The following is a 13,433-nucleotide window of genomic DNA, read 5'->3' as shown; positions in this document are numbered from 1 at the left end:
TATTGTCAGGTGCCTGTAACATCTGGAGCACTGCCTACATAGATCTATTGTGCTCGCCCTTTTTCAGAGTTCGCTACCTAGACCCGTCAGGGACAAGAATTGAAGGATATTCTTAGGAGCGATGGTTTTTATCTCCTCGAGAAAGTATAAACTTTCCAAAGGAGATATTTAGTTTATGCATGAGTGGGTTACAACCACATAGGATGTGTAGCGGCGTTTCCTCTTCAGATTGGCAAAATCTGCAGATGCTACATACTAGCTTTAGCTGGCGACTTCATTTCGTCCATGTGAGTACCAGTACCTGTGTAAGAGGTAGCCAATATCCTTCCACAATATCATTGTACCACAAATGCTAAGATCTCGAAAAGTGCGGCTCCACAACAACTTCCTAGAATTTACTTAGATTGTATAATAAACTATCTGCCGAGGTTTTCTCTAGAGACTACAGCATAGGGTTTTTAAGAAGGATATATTAAGTTTTTTAAGGGTTGGCAACGCACACGTGACCCTCCTGGTATTTGAGGTGTTCATAGACTACGGTAACCATTTACGTGAAGATGGGCCGTATTGGTTGTTGCTATCGTAGTAGTATAAAAAAATGTAATGATTGGTATAAAAATTTGGACATTTCAATAATTATTAAGAATCTTTTTTATTACTATGTTTTACGGTTCTGGATACAAGTCAACAAGTACACTAATTCGAAGTTTTTATTAACAAACTAGCTATTCCCGCGACTTCGTTCGCGTGGAATTTAACTTTTTTTGTAAATAAAAGATTTGTTCTACAATAAGAGTAGCCTAAGTTACTCCTTATTACACAGCTACCTGCCAAAAAAACTCACGTCCAATTCGGTTCAACCATTTCAGAGATTAGCTGGAACAAACAGACGCTCCAATGTTATTTATATGTATAGATTATTGCGCTAGTGTTACCCACTCACTATTAGGTATGTCACGCTATGTTAGGTTGACTGATAAAGATTTTTTTTAGAGATAAGTCCACATTTGCTCACTTTGTCTATAAGTTTGCTACTGTATTTCAAAGTGCAATAAAATTTATGGCTACATATAAGCTAAAGAAATGCTAGAAAAATACTCCCCAAAGAGGTAGATAGTAAGTAACTACCCGTCGCGTACAAGCAGCAACAAAACGCAACGAAATGGGAGCGTTCTGATTGGAGCGCACACCCATCCTATTTAAATACGCAACATAACGTACAGACTTTAAAAATCTATTCGATCGATCTAACGTAATTTTGTTCACTCCACCAAAATTGTAATATGCTGATGCCATCAACACCTACCATCTGTCATTCGAGCCGCAACATCACCTACCATCTGAGCAAAATTTTTTACTTGGCCCCAATGCAAGTTGAGGTAGCTGTTCAGCGCATCGCTTTAACTTAGGTGGTCGTAGATTCAATTCCTCGCTCGATGCGAACATTTTTATTCTTGTTTTCTGTATATTATGTATGTTTTTATTAAATCTACGTGTATATGTGAATTGGTTAATGCCCGTTTTTTATGTAGTGTGAAAAAATCTTCAAGATATAATATAAATGTTGTATCCGTCGCCCTGGTAAGAGGTACATTAATGCATCATTACATAGTATAAAAACAAAGTCGCTATCACTGTCTGTCCCTATGTATGCTTAAATCTATAAAACTACGCAACGGATTTTGAAGCGGTTTTTTTAATAGATAGAGTGTTTCAAGAGGAAGGTTTATGTATATAATACATTACATGTACATTACTCGGGTGTACACACCCGTGCGAAGCCGGGGCGAGTAGCTAGTCCAATTTATATGTATAATACATGTACACCCGTGCGACGCCGGGGCGAGTAGCCAAGTATAACATTAACTTGGATGTTACGGCGCTCAGCAGCGGTTAAATATATGTTACATAGTATATATATAACTTACTTACCGAATTCTAATGTGCTTCACTAAAATACATTGTAAGCGATTTTTCAGAGGCTGAGACGAGTTTGCAAAGTTTTACAATGTTATTGTAATAACTTAAGACGTTAGCAACATAATGTTTGTATGTCATATAGAAGAATTATGTTATTTCTATATCTAATACTGGCTACTCGCCCCGACTTCATATATACATGTATTATATATATAAAAAACGTAGTCAAGAAAACATATTTATTGTATAAAGCCACTGCGTATCATTTAACCAAATAGAACTAATTGAGAAGACTAAAATATTAAATATAGATTACTCGCTAATTTATAGTTATTTTTAAGTATAAGTAAAGTTCCGAAACTCAAAAATATGTACTAAACGAAACTATGATGTATAACATAATTTATGATACAGGACACTATGGATATCACGTTATCACAGCCACTCTTGACACCACTCATACGTTCTTAATCTAGAGTACTAAGATGACATGCCTCTTATCCTATAATTTCATTTACAAAGCAAACAGCTGACAGCTGCGTATGAAATTTATACAAATAAATAAAATTGTTGTTTTTATTGAATTACAGTATTTATATATAAAAAACTGTCTGTCTGATTGCGATCTATAGAACGGCTTTTATTCGAAAATAGCTAATGTTGTAAAGAGTAACTTAGACTACTTTTATTTTTAGAAATAGAAATAGAAATAATCTTTATTCAAATAAACTTAATATGAGTATAAGCACTTTTGACTAGTCAAGTTTTTTGATACTACCGCTTATTCGGACGACAAATTCATCACAAGAAGAATAAGCAAGAAACTTGTGTGTTGCTCTTTTAAATATACATTGGTTTTATTATATTTAATTAACAACAAGGATTAGGCATGCGACAATCAACATACAAACCGCTACGCACTTAATCTCTCTTCAATCAGATAACATTGTCAGCGCTATGAATTTTAAGTTAGATATTTTCTACAAAAACATTATTATCATTTACAAATTCTTCAATTTTATAATAAGCTTTTTTACAAAGAAAATATTTTATAACACACTTGAAATGTTTTACTGGCAAATTGAGTTATTGTTACTAAGTTGAAGTCCACGCGGACGAATTCGCGGGTAATAGCTAGTACTTTAATAATTTTATAACATATCTATAAAATTATATTTATAAGTATGCACGGTACGATGTACGATCGTTATATTGAATACGAATATATCATTTCCATAAACAAATAAATCTACGTTTGATATCGGGACGCGGTATCGAATGGGCACCCGATATTTAGATATATCGACCGACCCATCCATTTGTCTGTTAATTAAAATGTATAGAGGAACATGTGCGTAGCCGGAGTACAGCGGAAATCACAATTTATGTGTTCCTAATACATATTTATAGTATGTTACCAATGGGGTTATTAGTCCACAATACCACAGATAACATAATTGACAATACTAACAGCCCTCTCCCCCAGTCTTTGAGTTAGGTAGGTGGCTATCGGATTCCAATCCAAAAAAAATATTTGAAGTACAAATGCGAAGTCGAAATCGCAAGCTTAACTAGTTTTTTAATACAATTAATTACCTATTACGTGTAACAATAAAAATGAAATACAATATAAATGCATACCGTTAAATATAGTATAGCTAGCTTTCCGCCCGCGGCTTCGCCCACATGGACTATACATAGGTTATCGCGCGATTAAAGATACGTGCTCAGATAAATCTACATGCGATATCGGGAATGGGCATCCGATATTTAGATATATCGATCCATTTGTATGTTAGGTAAATAAAAAGTATATAGGAACATGTGCGTAGCGGGAGTACACCGGAAATCATAATAATCTAAACCGCTAGACCACCAAAGCCTTCTAATCTATACATATAAATAAAATTTATATTATATATATTTATATTGAAATAACCTTTTTTTACTACATACATATGAATTTAAACCCGATCCAAAACAACATTTGTTACAAATTTTGTCTGTGTATGTCGGTCTGTTTGTTTCGGGTAATCTCTGAAATGGCTGGGCCGACTTTGATGGGACTACTTTTTGGCAGGTAGCTGTTATAATAAGGAGTAACTTAAACCACATATATTTTAGAAATATTAAGTTAAATTCCACGCGGATGAAGTCGCAGGAACAGCTAGTCTATTAAATAAACACCTGTAAGCATTTTCTATAAATTATAACTATTAATTATCACGAATGAATAACTCATGTGTAATGGCATTGATTGCTTTATTTTAATTAGTGTGAAATTAATTAATCCGGTGCGATATTCCGCGACGTGTAAGTATGTGGTAATATTACAAATTATCACTGAAATTCGGTAATTATATAATATATATTATTTAAATTATTAACCGGGTCTTAACACGAATAATTTTATGGCAAATAAAGGTATTTACCTCTCTCGACGTTTCGACTAGGTTGCACTAATTTTATATTTCTATTTCTATATGACCCGGTTAATAATTTAAATAATGTATATTAAACACGAAAGTCTAAAAGTAACAATTATATAATATATATGTATATATATAATATCATATTATGAATATGAAAGTAGGGATGTTTGTTACGCTTTCACTCAAAAACTACTGAACCGATCATCATGAAATTTTGTACACATGTTCTTCATCATCATCACCATCGCAGCCCGGAAGACGTCCACTGCTGGACATAGGCCTCCCCCAAAGATCTCCACGACGATCGGTCCTGCGCTGCTCGCATCCAATGCCTTCCAGCGATCTTGACCAGATCGTCGGTCCACCTTGCTGGAGGCCTTCCCACGCTGCGTCTTCCGGTCCGTGGTCGCCACTCGAGGACTTTACTGCCCCAACGGCCATCTATCCTACGAGCTATGTGCCCTGCCCATTGCCACTTCAGAGTCGCAATTCTTCGGGCTATGTCGGTCACTCTGGTTCTTCTGCGGATCTCCTCATTTCTGATTCGATCACGCAGAGAAACTCCGAGCATAGCCCTCTCCATTGCCCTCTGAGTGACTCTGAGCTTGTAGATGGGGCCCATAGTTAGCGACCACGTCTCTGTTCCGTAAGTTCTTGGTGGTAACACATGTTCTTGGAGGTATTTAAATGAACATAGGATTCTTTTTATTAAAAAAAAAATCATTTTTTTATTTGCACGCGGGGCCGGCATGTATTTATATTGTATTTAATTTTTATTGTTACACGTAATAGGTAATTAATTGTATTAAAAAACTAGTTAAGCTTGCGATTTCGACTTCGCATCTGTACTTCAAATATGCCACCTACCTAACTCAAAGACGAGTGGGGGTGAGAGCTGTTAGTAATGTGGACTAATAACCCCATTGGTAACGTACTATAAATATGTATTAGGAACACATAAATTGTGATTTCCGCTGTACTCCGGCTACACACATGTTCCTCTATACATTTTAATTAACATACAAATGGATGGGTCGTCCGATATATCTAAATATCGGGTGCCCATTCGATACCGCGTCCCGATATCAAACGTAGATTTATTTGTTTATGGAAATAATATATTCGTAATTATTTCGTATTCAACATAACGATCGTGCATCGTACCATGCATGCTTATAAATATAATTTTATACATATATGGATTTCAACTTATTAACAATAAAATAAAAGTAGTCTAAGTTACTCCTTATTACATCAGCTACCTGCCAAAAAGTCCCGTCAAAATCAGCCCAGCCATTTCAGAGAATACCCGGAACAAACAGACATACAGACAGACAGACTAAAATTGAAGAAAAGGTTATTTTCGTGTATATACCGTATTTATATTTATATGCATGTAGTAAAAAAAGGTTATTTTAATATTACAAACAGACACTCCAATTTTATTTATATGTGTAGATGGAGCCTATTGCCACAGAGCGCATAATTTTAAGTATCAATATTGATTGATGTCGTGCAAGAACAGCAACATCAATCATCTAAATATACTCCACCTGCGCTCACAAAGAGGATCAGAAAAACTCCGAGAATCCTCCTAAAATGCATAACATAAAAATTACCCAAGGTTCCCTTAAATTTTTTTATCCTAAACAATATTTAAAAAAAAAATCTTTATTCATATAGGTCTATTACAGACTCTTATGATATGTCAAATCTACCGTCAGTTCGGAATGTTTTTGTGATGAGAAGAACTGAAAAGAAACTCAGCACGTTTTTTTTCAAATAAATGTTGTACATATTTACAATTGTTAGGGTTCACATCGATATTGTTGAGGAATCTGATGTTTTATATTAAAAGAAGGTAGTTTCATTATTACTCGGTATCGTTAAACTAGTTGCGTATAACCCCCACTCATATCTTCTCTGTATAAAAGGAGGGGTTTTGTAAGCCATGGCATTCGGTCTTTGAGCACAGAATGTGCTGGTTGTATTTTAAATGCTAAAGTGAATTGTGTTAGAGACATAGTTAAATTAATGTTATTTTATTTATTTATAAAAACTTCATGCACAAATATAAAACAAAATAAAGGTGCATATGGCGGACTTAACACCATAAGGCATTTTCTCCCAGTCGACCATGAGGTAAACAGAGATTAGTGGGCGGTGCATTTAAGTAAATAATAACATGAAATAAATAATAAAAGGAGAAAGGTACAATTATAATAAAATTCATAAATTGAAATATGTATATCCAACTACATACATACTTAAATAAGAATATATAAATATAAATATATTATATATATATATATATATACATATACATTCAAGTACATAATAAAATACATTTAAAATTTATACATATATACCAAATACAAATCAACAATGAGATATAATCAATCTAGACAAATCAAGAGTGAAAGCGGGAGATAAATTAACACTATATTAATGTATTCAATAAATAGTTATATAGTTGTTATTTTATTATAATACATACTGTTACTAGTACATAGAGTTGATATATCTTACACAATAATACAGATTAATTTTAAATTCAAATTTGGGAGAATAGGGTGGCCACCAGCATTTGCTATTGTAAAAGCAAACAGTCTAATCATTATTTTTAATCCGAACAGACCAGTCCCCAGAGGCAGTCACGAGTATGACGGATGAGCCAGCCATCATTGCATTCAACCATGTCAGAGTGAACAGTTAGGATACCTGTTTCTTTAAAGCGTAACTATGCGCAACTATGACTATTGACCATGTTCCCAACGGGTAGTCTGTAGTATGACCAGTCAGAAATATAAATTGTTGCACAAAGATTTTCGGTATCCACCAGATTTGAAATACCGTCCTTTGTGTAAAAATCGGGTAGTACTAACTAAGTACTAACTACCTTAGAATTGGACGAACTGGACGGTAGGGAAAAAAAAATAAAATTAGAATGTAAAAATTTGACGTTCATAAGCGGTCCTACATGAATAAATGATTTTTGAATTTGAATTTGAATTTGAATTCTTACTAGCAACATAACAAGTATATACATCTCTCATACAGCGCCAATGTGCGAAACCTATACTAAAAGTTGGTGTTACTATAGTTTATGCTATTGAATTTAGTTAATATATACATCTATATCTATACATATAAATAAAATTGGAGTATCTGTTTATAATATTGACATAACAGTTTTACTGCATATGAATATAAATACGATACATACACCAAAATCACATTTTTTACAATTTGCGTCTATCTGTCTGTTTGTTTCGGCTCTCTGAAATGGCTATACGATTTTGACGGCACCTTTTTGGGAGGTAGCTGATGTAATGAGTAACTTAGGCTACTTTTATTTTAGAAAAATAAAGTTAAATTGAATTAGTGCTAATCGGTGGTTTGTATTCACACACTTAAACTTAAATTGTAAGTAAGAATAAATTATTTAAAAGAGCAACACACAAGTTTCTTGCTTGTTCTTGTGATGAGAAAGCTTTCCGAATGAGCGGTAGATTAAAAAAAAAAAAATGTTATGACTATTCAAAAGTGCTTCAATGTAAGTTTATTTGAATAAATGATTTTCTATTCTATTCTATTCTTAAATTTCACGCGGACGAGTTAGTTACTTAGTTTTTGCTACCTTTGTTGGCTTCAACTAAAAAAAAATTTATCGCGGTGCCCCTACTGCCTTGGCGCCTATGTGCCCCACACACTTGTCACACAGGGGCAGTGTGGCCCAGAGTATATGAACAATAAGTATACCTCCCGGAAAGAGGAAGCGCCAACAACAAATGTAGCTCGGGTGCGTGGAAACGGCAAATCTTGTTACCTAAACTCGCCGTCGTAACATTTCAAACAATCTTATTTGCAATTTCTTGTTCCTAAAGGGTCTACAATAACAAGCGATGGAATCTGCACAAATGTTTACGTCATCCCTTCCAATCTCAAACAATCAGGGAGGGTGCGTTTAGGAGCCCGTAGTTTATATAAGAAGCGGTTCCCTGCCATGGTTTGATTGTGTCTATTTTGACAGGTCTCTGAGAACCATTATAAATTGTAGACGATGATGCTGGATGATGCTACAGATATTATGAAAGGAATGCACAGGAATGAGGAGAATGTTTCAAATAGAGTGCTATAAATGCTGATGGTTATGAGAACAAGGCTGAAAAAGAGATGAATGAACTGTTTGAAATACGATATGGGAAGGAAAGTGAATATTGAGATAATAATATATATTATAATATAACAATATCCCTGGACAAATATCTAGTCCCAAGCTAAGTAGAGCTTGTGTTATGGGTACAATTGATATTATACATACATATTGACGACCTCGGTGGTCTAGCGGTCAAGCACACCGCTTTACGTCCGATGGTCGCGGGTACGATTCCTCGCACGGCACAAACATTTGTATTCATGAGTATGATTGTTTATATCGGTCTGGGTGTTTTCTATGTATAATATGTTTGGATTTACAAAAAAAAATCTATGTATATGTATCAGTTATCTAGTACCCATAACACAAGCTCTAGCTAGCTTAACTTGGATCTAGATGGCGCTGTGTAAATATCCTGAGATTATTATTATTATTATTATTATTAACTAAATGAATACTTTAATAATGTAATATATCCGTCATACTTGTGAACGGGTAGTGGATCTAGTCTGTTAGGGTTACGAACGCTGATTAGACTATTTGCTTTTACTATTGTAAAAGAAGGGAGAATAGAGTCACTCTATTCTCCCAAATTTGAATTTAAAAATGAATCTGTATTATTGTAAACATGTACAACATTTATTTGAAAAGCATACGAGAGTTTCTTTTCAGTTCTTCTAACCTCAAATTCATTTCGAAATGACGGTAGATTTGACGTACCATAAGAGTGTTTATTTAATAGACCTACATGAGTAAAGATATATTGTTTTTTTTGTATTGAATTGTAAATACTAAATATACACAAAAAACACCCAAAACAATACAAATAATCATACTAATTACTACATTTGTTTGTGTTGTGCGAGGAATCGAACTTACGACCATCGAAAGTAAATAATGTGTCGACAACAGACTCCAGTTGATTTCGATATTTTTGTCAATTTTGAAGTTCAGCCAAGGTTTGGTTCAATGTAGTATTTTTGTATACAATATTTGAGATTTCTACCTCCCCCTCATCCCCTTATATGTACTTATTCCTAGAGTTGAGACCATTCTCAACTGTATAATTGTATGCAATCATTACATATGTACTTCACTCGTATTCACATGAATGTGGATGGTAATAATAGTAGAGGTAGGCTGCAGAGGAAGGCCAGCGCTTCTAAGAATATCCTTCAATTCTTGTCCCTGACGAGTTTAGGTAGCGAACTCTGAAAAAGGAGCACAATGGATCTATGTAGGTCGCACTGCTACATGGTGATACAGGTGATACAGTCTGAGTCTGACTGACCTGACAATAAACAGCAGCACCACCGCCAAATCGGCAGTAAAGTACTGGCCCTGGAATGGTCAACTATTTGTTGCCATGTAGCGTAAATTATGGATTACTTATTTATGACCTAATATAGAACGACTAGTTAAACAGCAGCACCATTTTTGACACCAAACCGGCAGTAACGTTGCAAATGTATTATTCATACTTCCCTTACGAGTACGCCACATAAAGAAGAATGCTAATACAAAATGTACCTAATGTTGGTGGTACATATCGACGTAATTTAGCGGTCTGGAATGGTCACACCGCTTTACGTCCGATGGTCGCGGGTTCGATTATTCATTTTATGACCTAATATAAACATTTGTATTCATGAGTATGATTGTTTGTATCGGTCTGGCAGTGTTTTCTATATATAATATGTATGTATACACGAAAAAAAATCTATGTATTTGTATCGGTTGTCTAATACCAATAACGCAATTTTTAACTTTTCCATGCTTTCTTTGTCTTTGGCGCTGTGTGAATTGTCCATGATTATATATTCTCCACATAAGTAAGAATTCAGAACTGACGGCCTCGGTGGTAGTTTTAGCACATCGCCTTACTTCCGATGGTCGCGGTTTCGATTCCTCTCACGACATAAACATTTGTACTCATGATTATGATTCTTTGTATCGTTTTGGGTGTTTTCTCAAATCAAATAATTTTTTCGCAGAATACACTACTTATAGGCGTATACAATATTAAATATAATGTCCAATGTATTCAGCCTGCATACAGATGTGCGAATTTTTATCTTTATATATAAATGACAGCCTCGGTGGTCTAGTGGTTTAGCACACCGCTTTACTATCCGATGGTCGTGGGTTCGATTCCTCGCACAGTACAAACATTTGTATTCATGAGTATGATTGTTTGTATCGGTCTGGGTGTTTTCTATGTATAATATGTATTTATTTACAAAAATAAAAAAAAATGTATCTATGTATTTATATCAGGTGACTAGTACCCATAACACAAGCACTGCTTAGCTTGGGACTAGATGGCGCTGTGTCAATTGTCCTGAGATATTATTATATATAAAATTCTCGTGTCACAGTTTTCGTTCCCATACTCCTCCGAAACGGCTTGACCGATTCTCATGAAATTTTGTGAGCGTATTGAGTAATTCTGAGAATCGGCCAACATCTATTTTTCATTACCCTAAATGTTAGGGGTAGTCCACCCCTAAATTTTTTTTTTATTTTAAGGCAAAACAACGTTTGCCGTGACAGCTAGTATATTAATATATTTATGTCATTCTCATTAGTCAATAATTTAATTTAATTTAATTATTGAGGTTCTATGTGTGCCTTTATGAAAACAAATTATCTATGTATTTGTATGAGGTAGCGTGAAAAACTAGTACATAAATAAGATATTTATTAATATTTATTCCCACTTAAGGTTATTAAACTATGGTAATAATTACAAGGGAATAGATTACGAGCAGTTATTATGTAGGTGTCTTGTTCCTGCTTCAATTATTATATACGTCTATTCATATATAGGCAGATGCTTCAGATATTTCAATTCCGTGTTTAGCATATCAGCTTTCAAATCTGGGATGAATTATATTTATACCAACATAAACTCAATCCTGCCTTTAGGGAATAGATTTAGTTGTAGAGCAAAACGGATGTTTGCATGTAATTAGTTTTATTCATTACAGCTCTTATGTCTAACCTACTTTAAATAATATTAATCTCAGGACAACTCACACAGCGCCATCTAGACCCATGTTAAGCTAGCTAAAGCTTGTGTTATGGATAGAATAGAATAGAATAGAAAATCATTTATTCAAATAAACTTACATTGAAACACTTTTGAATAGTCATCACATTTTTTTTTAATCTACCACTCATTCGGAAAGCTGTCATAAGTAACAATAAAATTATTTAAAAGAGCAACACGCAAGTTTCTTGCTCGTTCTTCTTGTGATGAGACAGCTTTCCGAATTAGCGGTAGATTAAAAAAAATGTGGTGACTATTCAAAAGTGCTTCAAAGTAAGTTTATTTGAATAAATGACTTTCTATTCTATTCTATTCTATATATATATAGTACCAAAAAAAAAACGAAAATTTAATATTACTTTTTGTTTGCAGGTGGTAAACAGCGGTGGTACTGCTATGATCAACTGTACATGGGGTGGCTGGCCGGCCCCACGGCTGGAGTGGCTCCACAATGGAGTCCCATTAGGAGCAGGGGTGGCTGGAGGCAGGGTCCATATACAGAGTAATGGGGAACAACTCATCATCACGGCCGTCCATCGAGCTGATAAAGGAGTGTATCAGTGCATGGCGAGGAATGAGCGGGATTCCGCGCAGGCCAGCGCAGAATTGAGGCTTGGAGGTAATTTTTTTTATTATACATTTTTTTTTATTTGTTAGATAGTTGGACAATATTGCGACGTATTACTTTTTCTGATAATTGTAATGATAAAAAATGTAGTAATGATCTCTAACATAAAAAATTGGAAACATTGGTCAAATATACATTGCTTTATAGGGAAAATAATAAATCATATTTTTTTTTTAATTAAATATAAAAGAACATGATGGAAGATCGCGGAAAGTGGCAAGAGCTCCACCGACAAGAGCGTAGCTCTTAAATTATGTATGAATGAATAATTGATAAAAGAACAATCTTCCTAGTATATAAAATTATGAGTAATCATAAAAATAAATCATAATCAACAGACACGGCGCCAGAGCTACAGTATACGTTCATCGAGCAAGTCCTGAGACCTGGACAGGTGGTGACTCTCAAGTGCTCCGCAGTCGGTTCACCGCCGCCACACTTCACCTGGATGCTGGATGGACAGCCCCTCAACACCATAGCCATGGGACCTAGGTATTATTGATGATCCAGAACATTAATAATAATATAAGACGTTATAGCAGTTTAATATTATATTTGACGACCTCGGTGGTCTAGCGGTCTAGCACACCGCTTTACGACCGATGGTAGCGGGTTCGATTCCTCGCATGGCACAAACATTTGTATTCATGAGTATGATCGTTTGTATCGGTCTGGGTGTTTTTCTATGTATAATGTGTATGTATTTACGAAAGAAAATATATATATAGCTTAACTTGGGTCTAGATGGCGCTGTGTGAATTGTCTTAAAAGAAAAAAAATATATACCGATTTACTTCCTATCACAGATAACATAATATTACATACTTCCCGTCGCAGGTTCGATTCCTCGCACGCTGCAAATATTTCTATTCATAGAATAGAATAGAAAATAATTTCTTCAAATAAACTCTGTTTTTAAGCACTTTTGAATAGTAATAGTTATCATTCCTTTAATCTACCGCTCATTCGGAACGCTGTCTCATCTCAAGAAAAACGAGCAAGAAACTAACGTGTTGCTCTTTTAAATAATCATTGTAACTTTACATTTCCAATTCGAAACGTACGAAAATATGTAAGTAATTGTATCAGTTGTCTAGTAACCATAATACAGACTGTGCTTAGCTTGGGACTAGATGGCACTGTATAATTTGTTCAAGGTATTATTATTATGAGTTTTTTTCTGCGTATGATAATGGAATGATGCATCCGCCTGCGCTAACGGTTTACGCTGGCGGGGCACCA

At 34.7% G+C, this 13,433-nt stretch overlaps 1 protein-coding gene across 1 annotated transcript in view; it reads left to right on the top strand.

Annotated features, from left to right (window-relative positions):
- The window catches only part of LOC131842436 (cell adhesion molecule Dscam2-like), a 253,192-nt gene that overhangs the window by 215,919 nt on the left and 23,840 nt on the right, over nucleotides 1-13,433 (top strand). The window contains exons 9-10 of the mRNA XM_059190968.1: nucleotides 11,936-12,182; nucleotides 12,530-12,683. Coding sequence (XP_059046951.1) covers nucleotides 11,936-12,182; nucleotides 12,530-12,683 — 401 coding nt within the window. The remainder of the gene's footprint in view (nucleotides 1-11,935; nucleotides 12,183-12,529; nucleotides 12,684-13,433) is intronic.

The sequence above is a fragment of the Achroia grisella genome, unplaced genomic scaffold (genome assembly GCF_030625045.1).
Source record: "Achroia grisella isolate CSIRO2021 unplaced genomic scaffold, CSIRO_AGI_Agris_v1 utg2183, whole genome shotgun sequence".
Classification (NCBI taxonomy): domain Eukaryota; kingdom Metazoa; phylum Arthropoda; class Insecta; order Lepidoptera; family Pyralidae; genus Achroia; species Achroia grisella.
This window is presented reverse-complemented; position numbering and strand designations above follow the sequence as displayed.